Source organism: Neltuma alba, unplaced genomic scaffold (assembly GCF_004799145.2).
Source record: "Neltuma alba isolate B1F8T4 unplaced genomic scaffold, ASM479914v2 tig00011113_pilon, whole genome shotgun sequence".
Taxonomy (NCBI): domain Eukaryota; kingdom Viridiplantae; phylum Streptophyta; class Magnoliopsida; order Fabales; family Fabaceae; genus Neltuma; species Neltuma alba.
This window is the reverse complement of record NW_021635851.1, coordinates 311,244-336,751: the sequence shown is the minus strand read 5'-3', so window position 1 is coordinate 336,751 and position 25,508 is coordinate 311,244. Positions and strand designations below refer to the sequence as shown.

At 36.3% G+C, this 25,508-nt stretch overlaps 3 protein-coding genes across 3 annotated transcripts; 1 reads left to right on the top strand and 2 right to left on the bottom strand.

The window, feature by feature from the left end:
- Nucleotides 1–433: 433 nt before the first annotated feature.
- LOC114761257 (zinc-finger homeodomain protein 9-like) lies at nucleotides 434–1,803 on the top strand. Its single transcript, XM_028950585.1, has one exon. It carries the CDS (start codon nucleotides 652–654, stop codon nucleotides 1,594–1,596), a length of 945 nt encoding a protein of 314 aa, XP_028806418.1. The 5' UTR covers nucleotides 434–651; the 3' UTR covers nucleotides 1,597–1,803.
- Nucleotides 1,804–12,790: 10,987 nt separating this feature from the next.
- On the bottom strand, nucleotides 12,791–13,045 carry LOC114761251 (mini zinc finger protein 3-like). Its single transcript, XM_028950578.1, has one exon. It carries the CDS (start codon nucleotides 13,043–13,045, stop codon nucleotides 12,791–12,793), a length of 255 nt encoding a protein of 84 aa, XP_028806411.1.
- An 8,585-nt stretch (nucleotides 13,046–21,630) lies between these two features.
- On the bottom strand, nucleotides 21,631–23,110 carry LOC114761254 (myb-related protein 306-like). The gene is made up of 3 exons (XM_028950581.1): nucleotides 22,916–23,110; nucleotides 22,678–22,807; nucleotides 21,631–22,587 (listed from the first exon to the last, which is right to left on the bottom strand). Exons 1-3 carry the CDS (start codon nucleotides 23,046–23,048, stop codon nucleotides 21,897–21,899), a joined length of 954 nt encoding a protein of 317 aa, XP_028806414.1. The 5' UTR covers nucleotides 23,049–23,110; the 3' UTR covers nucleotides 21,631–21,896.
- Nucleotides 23,111–25,508: the final 2,398 nt, after the last annotated feature.

Sequence of the window (25,508 nt, the reverse complement as noted above, 5' to 3'; positions counted from 1 at the left end):
GGGGCAGGGGACTGGCAACTCTTTTTTTTTTTGGTATGTTTTTTTGGGGCACAGAGGGAACTGCCAACTTGACAAAATTAAGATAGGAAACAGTAAATGGTTCAGGACTGCGGGCTCCTCCAACCCCATGCAAGGAACTACCCCACAGTCAACTCCGCACTGACCCCCTCATTATTGCTTCCCATATACTCCCACCTTATATTTTCCTTTCCCCTTTCTCATTCACCTCCTCATTCTCATTTCCCAATTCCAATCCCTCCCTTCAATTCCCGTTTCTATTTCCCATTCCCTTCCCACTGCTTCCGTTCCTCTGCCACTTCCATTTCCCCCTTCCTCTCCCTCTAACCCCCTGTGGGGTCCCCCTCCTCACCACATATTAGAACCAGGGTTAAAAAACCCCCGGTGGTTAAGAAGCACAACCACATACCCTGATTTCTATTATCAACAGTCATCTCCCTCCTCCTTCTCCTCCTCCTCCCTCGTCCTCTTCCGAGCTTCACTGCTCCAATTACTTTACTTTCCCACATAATCAAAACACTCGCTCCTCCAGCCACTGTGCTATAGATTCCTATCCTGGACAAAAGCCTAACCCTAATGACCCCTTAAACCCGCGCATAGATTTTGCTTTTGAGGACCCTGGATGTTCGGGCCATGGACTTAACCTCCACCGCTCTCAACCACATCGCCGCCTCCAATTCTACCGGTGCCAAATCCCCAGAACATGACGGTGAAATTCCGACCCGGATCCAGCCCGCACCGGTAAAGTCCTTGTCATTCTCCAACGGCGTCCTGAAGCGCCACCAGCCCCACCACAAACATCCCGTGCCGGTCACCTATAAAGAATGCTTGAAAAACCATGCAGCCAGCTTGGGAGGCCACGCGCTCGACGGTTGTGGCGAGTTCATGCCTTCTCCCAGTGCCAATTCTGCCGATCCCAGCTCCATCACATGCGCCGCCTGCGGCTGCCACCGCAATTTTCATCGCCGTGAGTCCGAGGAGCCCGTTTCCACCGCAACCCACGTCATCGAGTATCAGCCCCACCATCGGCACCACCCTCCCCCACCCCCGCCGTTCCAAGGCCCGAATCGAAGCCCCAATTCAGCTTCCCCGCCCCCGATCTCATCTTCCTACTACCCCTCCGCACCCCACATGCTCCTGGCCCTCTCTGCCGGTTTACCGGCCCATCCGGAGAGCACGGCTGCTCCGGCCAGTGCTTTGGGCACGCCGACTTTGAATTCGAGGAAGCGGTTCAGGACCAAGTTCACCCAGGAGCAGAAGGATAAAATGTACCAGTTCGCTGAGAGGGTGGGGTGGAAGATGCAGAAGAGAGACGATGAGTTGGTGCAGGAGTTCTGCCACGAGGTCGGGGTTGATAGAGGTGTTTTGAAGGTTTGGATGCACAATAATAAGAACACTCTGGGGAAGAAAGAAGCGATGAATGGGAATAGAAACGTTCTCGAGCTAGAGCAAAACAACAATCACGACAATGAAATCACGGTCAACAACAACAACGGCAGCACCCAGGATCCGAATCATCACTGCCAGAACGATAGTGGGGCAAACGCCGGTACTAACGGGTCGTCTTCATCTTCTTAATCTTCGGTGGAGAATAAGGAGGAAAATAATATATTAGATAGAGTAAGCTGGGATCCGTTAATTAGTCGTTTCTTTCTCTCTCTCTCTCATTTTTTTTCCTCCTTTTTGTTTAGCTTTTATTAATGAGATTATGAATTACCATCTTAAGGATATTTAACATGAGTGAGATCTATATCCAGAAGGAATTTATTTTCTGGGGTTCTACTATTCTTTTGCTGCTCGAATGGTTCTTATGGAAATCGGTAGACTTGAGTTCTAAACCCTTCGCTCCTTCTCGCCCAGTTTTAGTTTGGGTTTGCCTGGGGGGCTTTTGGTGATGACGGACACTGGACACTAAACTCAGAAGTGACCCTGCTTGTGTTTTCGCTCTCATTTCTTCATGCCTTACTGTTAAGTTGAAAAGAGTAAGAGAATCAGCTAATTTAATAAATATTCTGACTTGTGTCCGAGAGAGAGAGGCGGAAAGTGTGGTTACATGGATTTTATGAGAGTAAGTCGGTTTCGAACTTTTTATGCCATTCTTTAATCTTTTGAAGGAAGCAAAGTTGATTGTGGAGGTGTATTTAAATCAAGCTAATCTATTAGGAACTAGGAAGTGTCCTAAAATGCATAGTTTTGGCATTTCCAATGATATCCGATAAAGTGATGAACGAATTAATTAATAGGGAAAGTTTTGATCAGGGATGGGGACGAGGGCCAATGATTCCAAAAGACACCGTATTATTTTAATGGATGCCTTGTGTTATTCTTTCCATATCCATACTTGTGTACTTGAGGATTATAGGGCCTGTTGGGTTTATGTTATTTTATTAGTAGTTTGGGGGAATCTAATCCTTACGACTAACTAGAAGTTGGTCCCTGAAAACATGGTAATCTAATCTTAATATTTACATATCAAGCAACGGGAGGGTGGGGCAAGTGGGGCACTTTCCTTTTAAAGGAAGTAGATGATCACTTTGCTACATTTAATTATTTGATTCTGGAAAGCAAGTAGATGGATCAAGTAGCGCTTAAGAGTACAAGCATTAAAATATTGTTTCCGTAAAAATGACGAGGACGCTGGGGGTGTTGTCCGCTGTTGGTTTTTCCAGCTATATTTCATCCGGAGGGAACATTAAATAAATTATTTATATGTGTGTATTGCCAAATTTGAAAGTAAATTATGATTTGTGAATAACGTAGTTCGTTAATGTAATAGTTTAAGGAATTATATTAATTTTAAGCGATGAGTAATGTGTTCTATTTATCTATAATCGGAAGTTTATGATAGGCCTATGTCAGATGTATAAATGAAGAGGGGGTCCAGTCCAGGGGTTGTTTGATGAAATCAGTAATTTGTTTACTGTTGTGGTACTGTGCAGGGCAGAGGGTAGGTTGGATGGTCCTAACCACTGAGCTCAGGCTCGGATGGCTCTCTCGTCCTTAATTGCCTCTAATTCAGAAATATCAGTACGGTTTAATATTAAGATTTCGCTCAATTTCCCGCTCAAGTCCCGATTGTACGGCACCGTTCCCTGTTATTTTGAACTTTGAACGACGGCCTTACGGTGTTCTTTCTTTTATTTTCTTTTCTTTTCTTTAACGAACAAAAAAAGGTTAGGCGATATATTGGGCTTTTATCAAGACTATCTCAATTCGCAAGTCACCGGTTGATTTTTCGTAATGGATGAGTCCCGGCGCGTTGCATAGAATAATAAGGTGTTCGAGAGAGTGATACGGAGGGGATCTGTGTCATGCTTTGGAGGGACGAATCAGACTGTTTGTGCCAAAGAATAAACTGGATATAATAATATAACTTAACTTTTTGTTATTTATTTTTCCATTTTGTTTTTGGCGTTTATTATTCACGTATATTATGGAACATGGAATATGGAAAGCTGCGAATTGACGGAAGCATCAAATTCTCCTGTATCCGATCTGCCTCACAATAGAATACTTGGATTTAAAGTTATTTTCTTCAATTGATCACACCGTTACATGTAGGTTTGATTAACCGGGAATAGTGTCAGGATAAGAAACAATACAAAACGTTAAAAAATAGTTATAATATAATAAATCTTGTGTAAATTTGACATCCCAGCCTCTTCAAGCCAGAAAAAAAAGGCAACTATTGGATGAGTCGTAAGAAAAATAAATTTAATGACCTTTTTAGGTATATGTGGAAGTGTGAAACAGGACAACTGAGAGCAATGAAAAGATAGATGATGGTTCGAGGAATTCTTCTAAGCCGTGGCCCACACGCTGGTTTTTGTCGTCGACACTATTTTGAGAAGCGTGGGCGATTATTTTGTGCAGAGGGCAGGTACCGGAACTAGCATTCTTTTGGACTCAGACGACACCCAGCGTCATTTCATTTCAGGGTTCACAAGCGCCTGTGTCGTTTTAAGATTTGCATAACAGTGCCCTCTTCTTTGTCTTAATTCCCAGATTCCCAAATCCATCTTTATCCTATGATTAACAACGCTGGATTCTGATTGGCCAGCGTGGTACAAAGCACTTTTCCTAATAATACAAACCTCGCTTAACATGGGAGTTATCTCCCGTCATCCGAGTCAATAAAGTTGATTAGACCCAATATTAAGATTTTATAAAGAGCTGGGAGGCAACTTTCTGCCTCTGCCTCCACAAATCACACCCTATTCCCAGACGTGACCCCCCGAATTACCTGATTAGACACATCAACTTTTCAATTTCTTAATCCCAACCATAATCCTATTCCTTTGTCCTCCGGCTAACTCAGAATTTCAACCATTCTCATCGGAACCCAACAAGCTTATTTAGTTCTAGTACTCTGTTTCTGCCATTACAACGTGCGTGCACGTTATCCTCAACAGTGCATGTGCCTATACAGTGACCCTGTTTTTGGGGGGTCATGAAGTTGCTTGGTTAGGCACCCCTTTCCGTTGAACATAAAATCCGAGGCAATTCCCGCGGGGTAAAAGTCTTATTATTATTACTATTATTAAACGTTAGGCACGAGCACTGTTATTATGCGTACTGACATGGATAATCGACACCGAAAACAAAATGATTGTGTCAAATGACGTTTTGGTCCCTTCATTAATAATAGAGACAGAGTGCTCTGTTTCGGAGTTTATCTATCTTGGGGGCCATTGTTGGATCGATCAGATGGGCGTGTGACGTGACATGAGGAAGTAATTGAACTGCGGAATTTGAGGGTTTTTGGGGCATTGCTTCAAAAAGGGAGTGTGTATTGTGTGAGCAGAGCATTATTGGGTCAAAAGGGTTGGCCCTTTGGCCTAGTTACAACGAGTCAACTCTTTTGTGGATAGGATTAGTCACACAGCACAAGGAATCTGCCCTCATTTATAGTATCTGTAATTTAAAATTATGCGTACATATCCGTGGATATGTTCCTGCCAATATCTAAAAACAATCATATTGGTAAAAAAAAATGACAGATGTTGGAACAGCGGACGTAATTTTTTTCATGAATGTGCACATGAATTTATGAATATATACATATGAATTTGTTTTTAAAAATTTAATATTTATAAATTCTTCTAATATTTTTATAATAAAAGGTGGATAAAAAAAGGACAGAGGTCCTGATGAGGGGGGAAAAAAACTCAGACTGCATAAGCATTCTAATCTTCTTTTTTGCCCCCAAAAACATACATTAATACGGACTCTGTAAACGTAGAAGTGCAAGACAGCTTGAGCCTAAAGATCTCTGTTTTGGACAAATATCCCGCCTAGGATCGTATGCATAGCTAGACGCCACATGGGATGCTTTTTGTTAGTCTAAAGACTCTTAATTCATTCATGTCTAGTTAATCATGGAACAGTTTGGGGCGTTGGATTGGAATGAAGAAAAAAGAAGAGGAGTATTAGGTGGACATGTGTGTGGGTGGGGGGTGTTGGATAACGACAGCGTACTTAGGGTCGTTTCATTGTGATGAGCAACCCATTACTGCATCAGAAGAAGAAGACGGTCCACGCGAGTATTTATCAATACTACTACGTACAAGGAGAAGGAGGGGCCACCTCCCCTCAAAAACAGAGCATAACGCAGCACCCCCACTATGATAATTGGATTCTCCACACCAAACTCCTCATTTCTTACGCCAAACCCCCATCCTTAGTTTGCAATTTGCATTGGATTCTCTCTCTCTCTCTCTCTCTCTCTCTCTCTCTCTCTCTCTGTGCGTCCCCAAATCAGAATACCACTTTTGTGTCATTATGTGTACTTTTTTAACACTCACTTTGCCCATCCATTGCCCCTTTTGTGTTCTCTTTATTGACCTCTTCTCTCCCACTCGGGTAATTAAACCTCATTTCCCATCGGACATTAACTAATCAATTGCCACGCAACCGTAGGTAACGATCACTATTTAAATGCCGTGGCCGATATCAAATATTATGTCGTCATTATTTAAAACATGCGTATATATGCCGTGGCTGAATGGTCTATTCTTCTTTAATTAAAGGGAACTAACACGTCAGAGTATGTGTATATTTTGTGATAAAGGATTGATTATTTTGAGAAGGTAGATATTTACCTACTTGGATGTCATTGTGAGGATGAAGAAATACGAAGGCGGTGGTTGGTGTTGGGGTGGATTTAGAATGGACGTTGAACTCTGCCCGCGAGCTAATATATATGTTTAATTAATTTCACCTAACGTTCGTTCATTCCGTTTGTTGGGCGAGAAGATTATGAAGGCGGCAATCAAACGTCTAATCATTGCTAAATTGTAATTATCCTCAAACATCCATCCATCAAGCCCACCGATTAATCTCCATGTTGCTCCAACACAAAGGAAGGGTTCCTAATTAATGATTATATTCCCCTCCGGCTCCCACTCCATTATCTTGTCAAGATGTGATTAAGGCTTTGATTTTCTTGAAAGAAAAAAAGAACAGGAAGAAAGGAATAAGGAAGAGAACAAAAATTGTGAAAGGAGGGCGTGGGAGATATGGGGGAGATTGCAAATGGACCACACAATTATTTACAGAGAGGGGCATAAAAGATTAAGGGCACTTTGCGAACGTGGTGGTCCTGTGCATAACCATCTCTTATCTGTTAACAACATCTTTATCTTTAGCATTATTCTTTAGCATCCATTTGATTATAAGATCTTTCACCCCCACGATTCATTTCTGACCCTTTCATGGAGTTTGGCATATTTATCATATTATTTTCACACCAATGAAAAATGCGGACACTGGCAACTTGGCTGTCCTACCTCCGTTCACATTATCATCGGTTTACAAGTTAATAACTTGGCAATTCCGAAACCACTCATATTACTAACTAATTTTGAATAATGGCTATTTTTTTCAGATGAAATTAGGATATTTTCAAGTAGCGGTAATGAATAGCTCACTCAATAAATATATTTTTCAGAATTTAAATTTGTATTTTCTTCTTTACGAGATGAAGTTGCTAACATCTCAACCATTACCATTAGCTAGTCATTGGTAACAAGGGCCATTTTGTTAAGTGACAGAGAGACAGGGGAATTATTTCTCCCAACTTAATCCCCCTCTTTGCCTTGTTTTTTTTGGCCTGAATCCCCCTCTGGTTAAGTCATAAAACAAAATAGTAATACAGGTCAAATATATCTTTCTCTAAATCTCTTGTGATCTTTTTTGTCTCTTGCCATCTTTCCCGGTATGCCAAGACATACGAAGCTACTGTCACACTCATATTTGTCGATCTCGAATTATTGGACGAGGCAAGTGGAGCCGTACCATCCTCAAATTTATGAATGATTTTTATTTACCCTTGGATTTTGGCAAAATAATGACAACAATATCCATCTAATCTGATCGAATTAAACACTAAAAGCTAAGCACCCGCTTGTGTTTTTAATATATGATCTAATTATAAAGAGTTGAATTTAATTATAAATGCGTGGCGTTAATGTACTTCGTCTCTTAATTTTATCATTTTTTTTCCGAACCAGTTTACCTAACGAAGAATTTCATACGGTAATTGTGCATAAATATGCGTGTGTGTATATATATATGTATTGAAGGAAGAAGGAGATAAATCATGGAAATAGGAAGCAAGTAATTAGGAGCGGAAAAGAAAAAGGCAGTGTGGGCATTTGGAATTGGAGGGGGGAAAAGGGGAAGGGTGAGGTGGGAGGTGAAACGGAGAAGAAAGAGGCAAAACCATGATGCTTTTCTCTGTCATTCACATGGCACCCACTTTCATCAAATTCACTATGCACCATGTGACACTGTACACCACTTCCATGAAAAACCACCATTTATTGCCGTCCCTCTAATAATTCTCTCTCTCTCTCTCTTCCCTCATTTTCCCAATATTTCCTTAACCCTCCTCCTATTTTCCCTCACACCATAATTATAATTCCATAAATGGTCCCCAATACACGTAATATGGAATAGGGAAAACTGGCCGTTTCTATAATTATACACCCAGAAAAAACAAGGGTCATTCATGCACATGACATGGAAAATGAGAAACTATCAAACCCTTCGCATCACTTCAGCATCAGATCCAACAAACTTATAACGTTCCATCCGCTCCAACATATAAATCACTCTAACTAATTTGTTGTAATCCTCCTATCCTTAATATAAGATCTAATTATTAAGTCATTTTTTGTCTTAAATATAAGACTTATTTCTCATATTTATCAATTTTTCCTAAATTATCCCTATAGATACTCTCTTAATCATAATCAAGTAGGTGACAGAAGAAGAATATTAAGAAAGATGATTATAGTGTTTTAGAAAAAACATGTCATATTTTTTTTTATAATTAACTAACTCACCTAACTTCTTTGATCTAATCAAATTAGTTAAATAGATTTTATATTAAAGACCAGAAGAGTAATTAAAAATGGTGGTTGCCTCTTTAAGTCGTTAAATATATCTCAAATTTTAATTTCCCCCCACTTTACCCATATCAAATGGGATTGTGGAGGAGAGAAAGGTATAAATAATCCCATCTCCGAATGACTGCTATTTTGGATCAAGTATATTGTATACTGCAGAGAATAATTTTTTTTTTAAGGCACAAGTATCCTCTCGTTTGGTATAATCTTGTTAGACGTATGATTTATTACTAAATATGAACATCTCTTCTAGTATAAATTTAAATCTTAATTCATTACGTCATGAGAAATTAGCTCTTTTTAGCTTTTATCATTATGAGAAATTAGTTCTTTTTAGTTTTTATTAGACTCAACCTTGTTGTTCTGTAGCGAGTAAATTTTTTTTTTTGGGATACTGAAGCAGGCTAGAAGCCCAAATTACATAATGCTGTAGGGAGTAGTTTGTAAATAAACATGATTTAAATTCACATTGGGTCCAGTAATATACATCAGATCCGTGGAGGATATTGGGCCCATTTTTTCTGCCAACAAAGGTCAAGCCCATAGAGTTGGAGTAACTAAGTAGACGACGAGCTTGCAGTATTTCCTGGACGACTAAAAAATAAACAAAAGCACTGGAATGAGGCCCAGTAATGAAGAGGAAAAGCCCCTCAACTTACACAGTCATCAAACTCAACGGGCGTTATTTAATTAAAAAGACTAATTTCTCGTAACGTAATGATTTAACATCTAAATTTATATTAAAAGAGGTGTTTACATTTAATGTCCAAAATATGCTGATAATTAAAAGTTCCTGCTTGAAAACTACTCCTCCAGTCTTTAATATAGGACTCAATTGTTGAGTTAGTTTTAGTCCTAAATATAAGACTCATTTTTCATATTTATTAATTTTCTCTAAATTACCCCAATAGATACTCCCTCAACCATAATCAAGTAGAAGAGGAAGATGGGGTATTAAGAAAGATGATTATGGTATTTTAGGAAAAAACGTGTTACATTTCTTATAATTAACTAACTTACCTAATTTTTTTAATCTAATCAAATTAGTTAAACGAGTCTTATATTAAGGATTGGAGGAGTATATAGCACAGTTGGGAAAAAAAAACTGTATTGAACGGATGAAACCTAGATTTAGGTATTGTTTATTGGTAAGATGGGTGAGGAATATGGAATTGAAAGTTTGGGTGGTGAGGAAGGCAGTGTGAATGTGTCTGTGATAAATATGTTTCTTTTTCATAGTGGGAAGCTCCACACACTTTGCATCTTCCACAATCATGCCACTTATGAGTAGACAAGCACATTACCATTTTAAAATTCTCGTAGATCACATCAGAATCAGGTTAAACATCTACCTTCAGATAACGATGTAACCATTATGGATTTTCATAAACTCGCCAAAAGAAAAAGAAAAAAAGAGGGTACTTATTATTTTCATAAACCTTAAGATCTTTACTTCCTATCAAAACCAATCAACAATCTGCAGATGGGAATTCTTTTTGTGCGTATCATCCAATTTTGATAGTCCAACATTGGCAAACAAAATTGATCGTCCAACTAAAATATATATTAATTTCTTCTCTGTAGCTTCTTTAACGACAAGCTTAAATTATCTCGAAATGGATTTAGTCCTGAGTTCAGCGGCAATTTATAAACCCCCCCCCCCCAAAAAAAACCGTAAACCATAAATCCATTTAAATGACAAGCACAACTATCAAATTATAGTCTGAAATATGCACGTGCACTGTTCTATCACAGGAGTCGTAAGACACACAACGCAACCATCAAAAGCATTAATATATAAGGCCACTAAAATTGTCGAACCATATGAATCACCAAAGTCCACACTGAATGGACTACCACTACAATGTTAATTAACCCCTCAATTAGCTCTAGATTAATCATGTATCGCAGAATTCACTTGGTGAAGGCAAAAAGAAAGAAAGAAAGACACAGGTAGCTAATATTTACAACAGGAATAAACGCAATGAAATGTATGTTTAAATCGAAAGCGAATTGATGTTTTAAACATCATAATAATGCACATATTATTCTGTAATTTAAAATTTTTATAAACATGCAAATTTGTTTATAAGTCCTTGTATAAATAACAACGAGACAGATGAGATGAGCTAAGACAAGAAAATATCTTGCCTGATATTATTTTGTTTCATTATAGAGTACATAAATTGTCCATTCCTATTGTGTGAGGATAAGAAAGACAGATCTCACACACACCCGCCCCCCTGGTAAACTATAAAATGTTTTCATTGCAGAGTATTAGCATAAAGTATTAAAAATAGGCCACTTCTTATGATAGTTTAACAATTTATAGACTCTATTTTAGATTTTTGAATGAAATGAATTAAAATCTTACTAGGTGTCTACATCTACATACACCCTGGATGATTTCATCATCACATAGGGATCATTTCAATTTCATAATCTAACATATAGGAATTTTAGATGGGAAAATTTAATATTGACCCCCTGGAGCATATGATAATGAACTGCATGATATATCATAGAAATTGGTCCACAAGACTCAGGTCAGTTAATATATTTATACAAACCCCAATTTTTTCGTAGAATTTCTATCAATGTAAACAAAAAAGAGACAATATATAAACTGCTCTTGTTAATGAATTTAAATATTTGTTCCTTGATATTTTCAGGGGGACAAAAAACTGACCTCATTAAACCTAAAAGTTAGTGAAATGAGGCATGTACTGGCATTCAATGATCAATAATACAAGTTGGGACATTTGTTTTGCTTATGTGTTGTATTTTGGAATTGACATTTACCAGATTCACTTATAATAACATATACCTGAAAATTCGTTCATCCTTAGCTCCATCTGAAGCCTAACATCCCTTTTGCTTTTGCTTACAGCAACTTACATGGAAAATACCTTCGGACCTGTTCAAAATATCTTTGAACCCCAACCATGTTCCTTTCCTATCTATCTTTTCTTTGAAATACTATCTATAACCCTCAAGTGTCATTCATAAATATCTGCCTTAGCATATTCTATTTGTCGTGCGATAAATAAATCCATGCTTGTGGCTTCAGTAGTTTGCATCGCTATATGGGAATTCCAAGGTATGTGTGTATATGTTGGCTTCTAATTAATTTATCTTAATGTGATCTTTACATTTCTTCTTCTGAAATCACAAGCTGATGCAAATTAAGAGCTTTAATCAGTGTTCACGACCCCCTCTCCTTCATGTTATAGGAAAGCCCAAGTTATAGGTAGCTTAGAATAACCTTAATGTTTCTAAATTTGATTGGTTCTGGTAATCAAGTGCTTTGACCGATCATTAGAGATGATCCAATATTTTCCCCTTGATCGAGTTTGAGTTATTATGGCTCGAATCAACTTTAATTTATTAGTAAGCAAGAGATGCAGGGTGTCTTTATTCCAACAACCAACACGATTAGACATTTGCACTGTTGAATTGATCTCAAACATCAACAACTACATTGTGTTATTAGGGAAGATACTAAAACCAGTTATTGCCTTAATAAGCAGGCACAGAGAGAGAGAGAGAGAGAGGGTGCGTGTTAAAGAGATATTTGAAAATCGCTGTTGACATATTAAGTTTGCTTATCCAGATAAAATGCACTATATTTATTTATTTGCATATACAAGGCCTTCAATAATTCTAGCTAGGCTAAAGCTCTTAATAACTTTTTTATTAATTTATGCAGGTTACAGTACTGTCTCATAATACTTGTTAATATGCATGACATAGTAAAAGTGATTGAATTAACGAGATCCGTGCAAAGAGGTATTGGCTAATTAATTAACAATTCAGAAAGGTTTGGCCTAAACCCAAAATAAAAATAATATTGGAGAGCACGGGCAAGTGAATAAGTAGTGGAGGTTGTTATAGTGGAAATTGCGGCCTCAAATTAACAAGAATCTGCTAGAATTAAATCAAGATCAGCATCCCATGAAAATGATACAGAATATAAAGTAAAATATATTGCATTCAATCATGAATCAACTTGATCGATCCTCGTTCTTGCCCAGAACTGCTTGATCCCCCCCAAACTAATTAACAAACCCAGAACTTGATTAACTAACTCTTAAACTTACACAACTAAGGTCGAAAACAAGATTCACAATTAACACAACGAGACGAGCTGTTTCCAATCATCCCGCCAGCATATCAGTAGTAATTTCTTGCACGCCTCATAGCGAAACGAATGTCTCCGACCTGGGATTTTCTTCTTCTATCACAGATATATAGCCCGAAACCAGATATGTAATCAAGCATATATGGAAATCAAATAAAATATTATATATAAGATGGAAGGAAGCTCCAAAGTTTTAGGGTACTCAAATCCCATCAGTTAATTAATTTGAAGGAAGTGAAGAGGACTCATCAGTAGCGTCCACCAATCTCTTGTGGAAGTTTCTGTGGCATCCACAGGCAGCACACGTAAGAGCAGCATTTGTGTCCTCGCCGCTGGCTATGAATTCTCGGCAACCGTCAACGGCGTATCCGCCGGAATTAGCCGCATGATTCTTCTGACACTCCCCATATCTCACACTTCCGCTTGAACCTCTTCCACCTTCAGTTTTTCTCACTACTAATACTTGACGCTTCATTCTAAACCTGACCTAACCCTCAATTTCTTCTCTACTAATCCCCTCTCTTTCAATCACTCCAAATGCTACTTATATACATGTCAAAATCCTTTTACTGGCTTGGTTAAAAATCGGCATAGAAATATAAAGGGAGAAAGATAGAGAGAGAAAAGGGTGGAAGTGGGGTGCACAGCTTTCCAGTTTTCACTCTGTGATGGTAATCCAAGCCCTAACCCTAGTATATGTATTTATAAAAGCCAAACCCTATAGTTCTTCTCAATATTCATTTGAATTTGGATCTTCTCAATATTCAAATTATTAGATATGAACAGTTCATTAAAGGCTTTTTTAAATCCTGGTAATTACCAATAAGATTTTCGTGCGCTTAATTGCTGTGGGTGATCACAACTAAACTAATTGTATCTAGGACAAAATAATACCGGAAAAAAAAAGATTTAGGTATGTATTCCTTCGGCCCTGAATATAAGACCTTTATACACACTATATAAGGGTCTTATACTGGAGGAGTATTAATTAAGAAAAACCTTCATTAATATCATGATGGGTTTAATTTGGAAAGCTTTTATCTTTTCACCTAAATAGTGATGGGTTCATCGGGCCAAATTGACTAGACAACTAAAACTAATAAATTAGGTTAATTCTATTTAGAAAGAATTGAATGATTCAACCAATTAATAAGCTGGGTTTAATGGTTCGCGTACAGTGGCCCCCTAACATGATAGTACGTAAAGGCAATTTTGTGGGGGTCACTGGTGCAAAATCAACAACACTTTGTCTATAACGCTTGGCCTGAAAACTGGTATATATAGTTAACTTTGCAATATACGACAAAATGACTCCGTTCTTTTTGCATCTGAATTAGGATTTGTGAATACATGTAGATATGTACAGCTCTCTGTATTCGCAAAAGTTTTATTCTTTGCCATATAAAAGGACCTTATTTGTTCTGCTTAACTAGAAATTTTGCACAATGATTAATAAATGGACGCAAGTAATTAAACGTTGATTCGATGGATCACTTTGATTAGAAACGCATATTGTGATGCCTAAAATGGCATAAGGAAGTGATGCATGTATGTATATGCTCATTTCCCACACGCACACGCACACGCACACGCACAGTTAAGTTCTCTGTGGTCTCTTAAGATTTAACGCAAAAAATCCCAACTGCTCTTCTAAGTTTGATCATGTATAGGTAAAGCTGGTAAATATGTGAGACAAAATTAAGGTGTCCGAGTTTGAAATATAAAACTCTATTGCTATTTATAAATCACCTGAACGGAAAAATTTTGTTCCTCAATATAAGTTATTTGTGGAGTAATAAGCTTGTTCTCATTTTACCCATGTTGACTAATAAATACACAGAGAGATAAAGTAAATAGGTGGGTAGAAAATAGAAAACATATTTTTAATATTCTTTCTTTACTAAGGGCAAAAGGTGGAAAAATTATAAATTTAATGCATTTCTTAGTTTATGGGCTTAGAGTACAAGTGAGTTATAAATAAGTATAGAGTAGCATGAGATTAATTATTATGCATGCTTCATTTTCAATGTGTCATTGGAGCTTCATTAATTCTTTTCTTTTCTTTTTCTGGGTGTTGCATGTTCATCAACAAGGCGCCATTAATTCAGTTGTTATAATTTGTTTTTTCACTGTTACGGCCTAGTATCTTCAATTTCAGTCAGGAGAAAAGGTAATCTTTAATTGTTAGCTTGAAAATTAATCAAATATAAGATTATGATTGATAAATGTGAAAACTTTAAGGAAATAGATTTATAAAAATAAGAATAAATATATGTTAACGACGCAATAAAATTAGAGCTTAAATTTTCAAGTTACTTTTTTTTTTGTTATTAAGTTCTTTAAACAAACTTGTTCTAGGAACTTGGGAAGCTAGACTTGCTTTCTTTTATTTCTTTTCTTTTTTTCCTAGAAGCTTTCAGAGGAGATTATAAATCCAGTCTTCTAACACAAAATATTGGTTAATTATCTCATGGAAAGTATATAATATGTGCATATCTCCTTCTCTTTCTATATTCGATATAACTTTTTTAACTATTTTTTTTCGCTTATTTGAATGGAATGATCAGACATCATGAAAACACGACGCAGAATCATTAAACATCCTTCTTCTGGCAAATCTACCAGATGCACCTCTGATTTTTTTAAGGCTAAATTACATACTTTGTTCTTTAAGTTTCTACAAAATTTGAGTTTGCTAGTCATTTAACCTTAAAATTATTAATCTTAATATTTTTTTAATAATCATTATTATTTTAAAAATTAAAATTAATATGTTAGCATTTGAGAATGTTTTACTAACATTCAATATATTAGTATTATCATTTTTTTTATTAAGAGACCAAACTAAAATTTTGTATAAAGTTAAAAGACTAAAAATATATTTTAGCATGCTTTTTTAATTTCCATTTTCCACCCTTTTCCACTCGGCCACCCTTCATTTATACTCCACCAAGCACACTCAAATTTGACGTATTCAGCACAGACACACGCTTACGCCTATATGCAAAACTGGATATGCATGTAAAGAAGATTTTGTAAAATATTGAGTGATGTGGTAAAGTTAATTTAATATAGGCTTTTATTACTTAAATGCACAGCCTAATTAGACTAGTATAGGCGATAGATGTGTGCGAATTAATAAGATAAACTAATTAAGCTCGCAATGTTAATCTGTTTTAATTTTACGTATGAAAGGGCTTGATACATACATATGGCAATTGCGCACACGCACGGACTTATTAAGGTTCTTTGTTCTCGGTTTAAATAGATATTGAAGTAAATTAAGGCCTCTTTTTTTTATCATAAAATTGAGGCCTCTGATTCCATAGATTAAATTCTGATGAAGTGGACTTCTGGCAAAAAATTTATCAATACCATTATCAATAAATTTAATATACAAATATATGCCAAAAAATTATTATAAGCCACACAATTACAATTATAAACAGTGAAATTCTTTCTAGTGAAATTAAAATTCTTTTTTTTTCCACTGCATCGATATTCATAAAAAACATGCGCAGGTTGATTTGTACTTTGTAATGTAGAATGCGGAGACCATTTAATTTATTAGTTGGTGGGGTTTGCTCAGTACGCAGTGTACTGTTTTACAGTGATAGAAACTTGGCGGTAATACGAGGGGCCTACGAATATAGAGAGATGATTCAAAAGGGAGGTTGATTAAGATGGATTATTGAGGTAATTAGGACTAATGATGGCATTTCAGAAAGATAAAGAGAGATGAAATCTCCTGCTTCTCAACTACCCAACCCATATTGTGGAAGTCACAGTAAAAGGGCTTAATGGGTTATGATTTTTGGGGTCACATTAAAGCATCTTTTAATTAAAGTCTCTGCTTAATTAATCACAATTTTTGCTTTACTAATCAGATCCTGGTAGCCACCCACAAAAGATGCGCAATTATTAATTGAATTAAGAGTCATATAGTACTGGGAGAAATTATATATACGAGTTCTCTTGGATTCTCATCCCTGACGTAGGCATGATCGGAAGCTTAAATGGGTCAGAAAAAAATACCAACTATGAAGCAGACGTAAGGGTCCTGTGGGTATAGAGGCATTGTGCCCTAAATGATGCAACATGCCTTTCTTGCTTGGGACCACAGCATGGGCAGTGTGTGTGTGTGTATATCCCACTCTATTCCAAACTTCTTATTAATTTCGCAACTTTGTAGGAAATTATTTTCTTGCCAGAATTAAATGCAAAAAGTTATTGTTATATTGCAAGCCCCCCCCCCCCAAAAAAAACATAGGAGAGTTTCAAATATTTAGATTTGTTTCCATCAGAATTTGTAATTATTGGAAGGTGTGTGTGAGGAATATGATGATAAAAAGTTGCATTGCCCTGCTTCTCCTTTTTCCGTTGTCTACCAAGAACAATGCTATATCCCGTTTGATTTCCGTATATATGAGAAATATATTCCCTTTTTATTATATAAAAAAATAGAAAAGCAGTATTTATCATATTTTATTATTTATATTGGACATCAATATATCATGTTTATATACTATTTCACTTTGTTTTTCGTCTCAGCTTACAAAGGCTTTGATGTCTTTACTACTTTTGTTTGACTGTCGCAATTAAATATTTTTGCTTATATATTGTGTAAATACGTCATAAATCATATTGTTTCCTACAAAGAAGAATATATATGAAAATCAACCCAAAAACAATATAATTATCGATGAAAAAGAACGAACAATTATCAATTTATTCAGGAAATTATCAATGATAAAGTTTTCTTATTTTCTTTAAATAAAGAGAGTATATTAATTGTTCAATGTTGCTATGGTTGGATCACCAATCTTATAATGGTTATTAGATCACTACTACAAAATATTTGTTTTGTAGGGCACATTTTATAGCGCTTATTTAACAAAATGTAGCACATTGTTTAATTAACTTTTAAAACAAAAATACCTTCCGTAACACTTTCTTAGGGAAGTGCTACAGAAATATACATTTTCTGTAACACTTTCTTAAGAAAATGCTACAAGATGTTATGTTTCCGGTAACTTTGTTGAGAAAGTGCTACAAGAAGTATGCCTCACATAACGCTTTCTCAAGAAAGCACTATAACATATTAACTTATTTAAAAAATTTTTAAAAATATTTTGTAGCACTTTAAAAAGTGTTACAACTTATTCACGATGCCTTCCATAGTAGAATTCTCAAATCTAACTTTTTATGTAGTAGTGGAGTATCTTTGAAGGAAAATAAAAATATTATGCAAAGTGATTACTTAATTTGTTGGGATTAGGTTTTACTGTTCTGGTTCTAAATATAAGATCCACTACAAAATATGCATTATATTTAGGATTAGAGGAGTATTACATAGAATAAGCAATTCATTTGATCCAAATTGTTTCCATAATGTGTGTCTAATGGACTTAAACTTTTGGGTTTGAATTTATAGTATTTGTGTTAAAATATCATATATCTAAAATATTTTAGTCCAGTCTAGGGTGCTCAAATTCTAAAAACAGGGGGTGCAATAATTAATAATCTACAGACTATATATGCAACTTTCCTCTCGGGAGCGTTTGCATTGGTCTAAAGTGTTCAAAATCTCAGTGCATGCCTGGCCATTGACTAGCTATTGTAAATTAATATTGGGCAATATGTGGGCAATGAATCTCGTAGATTACTGTTGTTTTATACCACATCATGTTCTTAATATAAGATATTATTTGATTTTTATTTTGGTTCTAAATATAAAATTACAATCTATCTTTCGTATTTATATATATTTTAAGATAGTTCTTATAATAATAATAGTTCTATCAAATATACATAATCAGTGAAATATTTCAAGAAAAATAATATTTATTTATTACAAATAACTAAGTTAATTTATTTTTTTAATTTTTTTAAATCAATTAACTAGTTCAAATATTTAGTACGGAGGCAGTATTATTAAAAGGGCACCTTCGGATGATGGGGATAATTAACATGGGCTGTCCATGATTGGCCCCACATGTTGATGTTATTGGGAGGCGGGCGTATGGAATAATCCAGTGTTTAGGGCGATAACACGGGACAATCCAGAGATCCCATTTACCCTTTATTTTCCGCGTTATTCTTCCTCTGTGTCAAAAAGAAAAAAGGGAAGCAAATAGTCATCGATTAATTAATTCTACGACCAGACCTGTTACATTTTCCTTCTCTCTTTCACTGAGATTAATTAATTCTCGTCACCTAACTTCGACCGTGTCAAAGTTACTGTGAGCCTCCTCTTCTACTGTTTGTTTTCTGCCGTTTTACATGATATTGGTACCAACTCATCATCATGTCATTCTGAGCAGCATTTTCACATGTTCTGGTTTCTGAGATTTCTAGAAGCACGTCTTTTTGATTGACTCATTTAAAGTTTTTAATTCACACCCAGTACTGTAGAAGCAACTAAATAGTTAACTTTTCCAGAAGCAAAACCAATTAAACGAGCTAATTTACTTATTATTCATTGCTGGCGTGCGTGGCCTATAACACACACATATGTAGACCAAATGATAAGCCCTCAATCCTCATAATCATGCCTATGTATTTGGGTCAAATAAGTGAATGAAAAACGAGGCAATATTATTCAATGTGCCCTATCAGGTAATAATTAAATCCAATATATCTCATCATACATCAAGGACATGATCTGTCTTTCTTCCAAGCATAAATTTTGAATGAGCCCTATGATTTCACGCCTGCTGGTTTTCAATAACCCACTTGCACACACTTGCAGAATTTCTGTTAACACCTGCGATATGTATAATACTATTTAAAAGATTGCTACTGGTGTGTGTGTGTGTGTATATGTGTATAAATAGATATGAGATTGCGTGCGGTGAAATGTGTGTTTATTTGTATGCATGTGTCTATATGCAGTCCACATGGAGCACTTAATGCGGAATGAAATGGGCTCAGAAGGTCATGTTTGGGAGGCACATGTTCTGCCTTCAACAACTCAATTATCTCTGTGGTTGGTAGCTAACAAGTGCCTTTCTATGTCTATACTATATATATAGTTTCCCTTTCCATATGGGTATGCTGGATTGGGCATGCGAAATAACATCCAATGCTGGCATTGTCAAAATCAACAACATAACTTTGCTACTTCTGCACGTCAGTGACATATGTATATTAATTATATATAGAGCCAGTAGCTCCACTGAGACGACGGAGGACCTTCAAATTAAAATCAATGATGCTTAAAAGACTTTTAATTTAAAATTTCATGATATTATTCTTATATGTCCTTGAGATCAGATGCTTGTGTGTGTGTGTATATATATATATATATATATATATGTAGGTTTAGTTAATCTTCTGCATCACGTACGCCAAAATGCAATTTTAAAAGGACCTCAGAAAATGGGTGACTCAGAAATTAAAATGCATCACATGTACATTTATGACTGATAATTAGTGTATATCTCATACAGCTGTCATAAAAATGAGAGGGAGAGGGATCTTGTGATGTTATATATTGTTCTTTATACTTTTTTTTAATATGTATCATTTATGAGAGATGGACTATACATCCTGTAAAGTTCAATTTTTTCAAGTTGATTTCTTATTTTGGTTGATATGCTTAGCTGTAAGAGTGAATAATTTCCAGGTCGTGATGTAACCAACATTAATACATCGTCCACACAAATTTAATTTTTGTCTTCTTTTTCCCCCTCTTTCCCTTACGGGAAAGCCCACCCAAAATGCAACATGCATTAATTCCCATCTCCAATTAATTTCTACACGTTTCTTATCGAATCAAATTTTATTTGCATTCAACGTACCGGCCGTTCAGCCAGTTCTAAATTTTTTTAGCATCGATGCTACAAAAACAGTTAATTTTAAATAAGCTAGCCGCTAATAATGAATTACTTGGGCTGTGCTTTTAACCCTTTTTATGAGTCTTTGATTTTGTTTTGACGCGCTTTAATCTCTGCGTATGTGTCGTTGATTTTGCTTTCAGTTTTTTCTCCCCAGAGTTTAAGAAGAATTAGATCCTTTAAAAATTGTTTCATATGAAATGTTTATCATTCCTTGTAATAAAAAGCTTCGTTAAATTTTGACACTAGCTGCAAACGAAACTAGGCGTACGTGCGACGTGCAAGTATTTATTTACTAAGGGCTTGTTTAGGACACATTTACTCAGTCAAGCAAGTTAGGTTAATGCATTGTCAGGATCAGTAAGGACTCGACGAGTTGCTATTTCATTTTCATTTATCAAATGATTTTTTCCTCCTACGCGTTTACGCTCCTTTTATTGTATCAAAACCTTTCGTCGACGGGAAAGTGGAATTTTTTTTTTTAATTTTTACGTTTTTAATTGAATATTAAGTAGTAAACTGTTTTCCATTATTTACTCTCGCTTAATTCTCTCTCTCTCAGAATAAATACATTTGGGCGATCAAGGTTGCTCAAAACCTCTTTTATATATGCCATTCCAACATACATGTTCTGAGCTGATATCTTGTGCAATAGCTCATTCTCATTTCCATTTTCTTTGATTTCCTGCACACTCTTGTCAACCAAGTCCCATTCAAAACTAATTCTTAAAAGGTTCATCAGCCTCCAATTCTCCAATTCATCTTTGGTTCAAAATAATTAAAGAAATGGGATCTCCAGAAAACAGAAGGGAGTAAACTTTTTTGCTTGCCTGATGAATGAGTAACTGTCACCTTTTGGTTATTCTCTTTGTGGTTTAAACTGTACTGGCATTTGTTGATGAAAAGGTTTTAGCTAGTGAGACTAAATTCCCAAATCTACCCACTATCAGTTAGTTAATCTGAGAGACTGTGATATGCTTTTGACAAAATAGTTATCTGTTCACTAATCATTAATCAATCATCACTGGTTTAAGTTCGTAGCAGGTTGGTTTTTTTTGCAATTTTGATTCCAATTTTTCTGCCCAAAAGAACTTTTAGAAAACCCTTTTTTCCCTAACTATTGTTTGGGTAGTTTTCAGGCCCAGTTTGCAAAATGAAAAGTACATAGAAAATGCCCATTTTGTAAACAACCAGAGTTCCTTTTAGCAAATTTCAGTTGAGCTTGGCAAATTTAGTTTTACATACGTCAAACCATTTCATGAAACTTCAGTCGCCACTTAGAATGTACAGTGGCGGAAATAAGTGTTCAAAAGCATATAATCTCATTACTTGAATATGAGTCAAGAAAAACACAAACAGAATGATATAATAATACTGGCAAAATTTACGTCAGGGGCACCAAAAGGCTGAGATGGGATGGAATCAGGCTGAAGTCATCGCTAGAAGTGAGGGAAAAAACGAACTTGCAGAGTCTGAAATGGAACCAAGCTAGAAAAAATGGACGCCTGCATCTTCAACTGATGTGATTGTAGCAGCGTCATCGAGAAGCCACTTCTCAAGCAAATATAACGGCATATCGGCCCCTGTACAATCCTGCCTGCTTTCGAGAGTAGCCTCGGGAGAAAAATCAGAATTCGAAGAGCAATCCAAAGACTCAAACCCGAGCAAGGAGTCAAAACTAGTGTCGAATAATTGAACAGTACTGTTTCCCTTCGATGCACTTGTTGTGGTGATTCCTTCGCTAGAAGCAGTATCGTGACCTGAACCAGAAGCTGAAGCAGCTAGGTTAGAACTTTGTGTGATTGCAGAGCTTGTTTTGGAAGCCTTTGGCGGATTTTTCATCCATCCTTTCAACAAACGAGCTATGTTTTCTGCACTTGAGGCATAGCTTAAGCGCTGGGTTGCTGGCTTAGAGGGATTTGATTCGGATAAGCAAGAAGGTGTCTGATCTGGAGATAGAGCCTCGCTGAGTGCTCTCTTGGCCATGTGGATGTCCGTTTGAAGTCTTCTTTCCCACTGGCCTCGGGGCATTGATTGTGAGGCTGATGACCCATCTCCGTAGTTGCCCTGGCCAACTGATGGTTGCAATTTCTTGAGCTTCTTCTTCAAATGGGTATTCCAATAGTTTTTTATGTCATTGTCGGTTCTCTGGGGAAGGTACGAGGCTATGGCTGCCCATCTGCACAACATAAAAATGAACTCCACGCTCTTAATATCCAAAGGGAATCTCCCAAAGTTAAAGATGACGACGGATTAATTAGTTAGTTACCTGTTGCCCAAAAGGGCTTGAAGATGGATTATCATCTTCTCCTCTTGGTCTGTAAAGTTACCACGTTTAATTCCTGGCTTAAGGTAATTAGTCCATCTAAGTCTGCAACTCTTACTGCATCGTGCAAGCCCTGAAAAATCCCCCAGCTAATTAAGTCAGATATCAACAGTACAGAAGAAGGGCCCTGAAAAGCCAGTCTAGAACAAGGAGAAAAAACAAAACCGAATGATATATGAACCTGTATTAGTGGGCACACCCCTCCAGTTGCCAGGACCATGTTCCTGGATATAAGAGACCAAAACGATATCTTCTTCGGGAGTCCAAGGTCCTTTCTTGACCCCTTCTTTATCACAACAAGGCGGTCTCCCCATCTCGGCTTGTTCCTTCGCACTGCAGCTTTTGTAAATATCTTCTGTGTGTTTCTTGTGCGCTGATGATGTTTAGTTTAACTTATTTTTGCCTCAGTACTTTGGTGTAGAGCAAGCTTAACTTCGGAGGGCAAGAGAAATGTGCATATATAGAAGAAGAGGGGGAGGTGAGAACGCTGACTTGAATGAGTAAAAATGGGAGATGAAGGGGCCAAAGAGTCAAAAGTTGACAGCAAGAGCATTAAAGTGAAGCAGCAAGCCGGGGAAGGCGAAGTCAACAGTGTAAAGACACTCTTGTGCATCTCAAAACCGCGTCTCGCATTCAATGTGGCTGCACTGCGAAACGTAACGTACCCCATTATATCTGCTTTTTTTTTTTTTGACCAGAAATTATATCTGCTTTTAAACTCCCTAAAACTCCACCACCCCATTAATGTTCAAGACATAAAAGCCGACATCACCTCAGCTCTCTCTCTCTCTCTCTCCCCCCTTTGCCTCAATCAATCAATTACCGGCCGGCCGGCTCGCTCGCTCTTCCTTATCTCTTGATCATATTAATAGTACCCTGGATGCACAGCATTGCATTATTGATAGTGACTGTAGCAGCCTTTATAAATTGGTTATGATATGATCATTCATTAAACCTTTCTTTCTAGGTAGAAAGTCTTAACTTGTTCTTCCATTTGGTGCTTCGCCGATCTCACTATTGTGGACAATTATTGAAGGAAGACAAGCAGGAAGCAGCGTCACCTCACACGTCTCTACCATCCAAAACAATTCGTAATAAATTCCATGAATGACATTCCGAGCTTGGAAGACAGCAAGACCCATGAACCCAGGCCGATCTTTGAACGGGTCTTTGAGCAGCATATTTATGGCCGAATCATCTTCAAAAGTGAAACTACGCTCACCACTGTGCAATATTTGACAATTCAAATATCTGATGCATATTGTAAAAGTAAACTTTCCCCCGTTACTATATAGTACTACCTCTGTTATTAATTGTAAGAGTCAGTTGATTAATTTGAGGAGATTAAAGAGGTAAGTTGAGTAAGTTATTTGTCTTAAATAGATGTTGTTTTTCCTAAAATATCCTTACTAATCAAGTGTATTGACTAGAACTATCATTGTTATAAAAGCTACTTTGAAAAAAAAAATATAAATATAAGAGACAAAGTGAATTGGGGGCTTATATTTAGGACAAAAATAAAATTCAAACAGGGTTTTATATTAAGTACCGAGATAGTAGAATTTAAATGAGACTTCATAATCTATAGATAGTAGATAGCGTGCTCTATTATAGATATTTTTTTTTAATATTAACCGAATTATCTTTTTTACGGATAAGTCGAAACTATATACAATTTATGTAAATAAGAACCAATTAACTAATTTGACGAGATTAAAGAGGTAAGTTGAGTTAGTTATTTGTCTTAAATAGGTGTTGTCTTTCCTAAAATATCCTTGCTAATCAAGTGTATTGACTAGAACTATCATTGTTAGAAGGACTACTTTGGAAAAAAAAATATAAATATGAGAGACAAAGTGGATTGGGGGTTTATATTTAGGATCAAAATAAAAGTCAAATAGGGTCTTATATTAAGGACAGGAGGTAGTAGAATTTAAATGAGACTTCATAATCTATAGATAGTAGATAGCGTGCTCTATTATAGATTTTTTTTTAATATTAACTGAATTATCTTTTTTACGGATAAATCGAAACTATATACAATTTATGCAATTTATATAACTCAAGAAAAGCTTCTTTCCAACATATGTTTCTCCAGAAAATGACCAAATTTAATCATATTTGCCGTTGTCCAAACGCCTGAACGAGCAAGTTATTCTAGAAGTTCCGAATATACAGATTTGACGTCGTTTAAAAGTCTTGAAGTCGGTTCTAATATTCTTTCACTATATGTTTCTAAATTCTAATAAACCAGAATATCAGTACCCCGGCCGGTCCATATGACCTATTCTAAGTCGGTACAAACGCAAATTTGAAGATACGGGCAATTTTGATGTTGAAGAGGAGTCGCCGTTTGTTTTCAAGTTCCAAACTTTGAATATCAAACTTTGGAACCATGCAAAAAAGAAATCAACGAAAGCGCATAAGGTATGATTTTGGTCGAGACAAATGCTAACATAAAGCAAGCACCGACGAATATCAGTTCAATTTCAGCCACTTGTATATCAAACGAGGAATTAGAGGTTTCAACTGGGACAGATAAAGGAACCATACATGTGTTTTATTCTCGTTGGGCGGCAAACAATCAGCTGAGATGGGGTTCGATTCGCCTTCTGCACTCCCTTCCTTCCCATCGTGGCGAGTAGCCATGGAACGAGGAAGGAGAGAGAGAAAAAATATTTTTTTAATTGTATTTATAGGATAGAAGAAAATTTTTATATTGACGCATAATTTTACCTTTTATTTGTTATTATATTATTATTTTTTAATAAGAT

Excerpts from the sequence above, each read along its gene's own strand:
- LOC114761254 (XM_028950581.1), bottom strand. The coding sequence starts at position 23,048 with ATGGGGAGACCGCCTTGTTGTGATAAAGAAGGGGTCAAGAAAGGACCT. Across the intron at positions 22,808-22,915 it reads GGGTGTGCCCACTAATACAG|GGCTTGCACGATGCAGTAAG; the intron begins GTTCATATATCA and ends GGGATTTTTCAG. Across the intron at positions 22,588-22,677 it reads CAAGCCCTTTTGGGCAACAG|ATGGGCAGCCATAGCCTCGT; the intron begins GTAACTAACTAA and ends TATGTTGTGCAG.
- LOC114761251 (XM_028950578.1), bottom strand. The coding sequence starts at position 13,045 with ATGAAGCGTCAAGTATTAGTAGTGAGAAAAACTGAAGGTGGAAGAGGT.
- LOC114761257 (XM_028950585.1), top strand. The coding sequence starts at position 652 with ATGGACTTAACCTCCACCGCTCTCAACCACATCGCCGCCTCCAATTCT.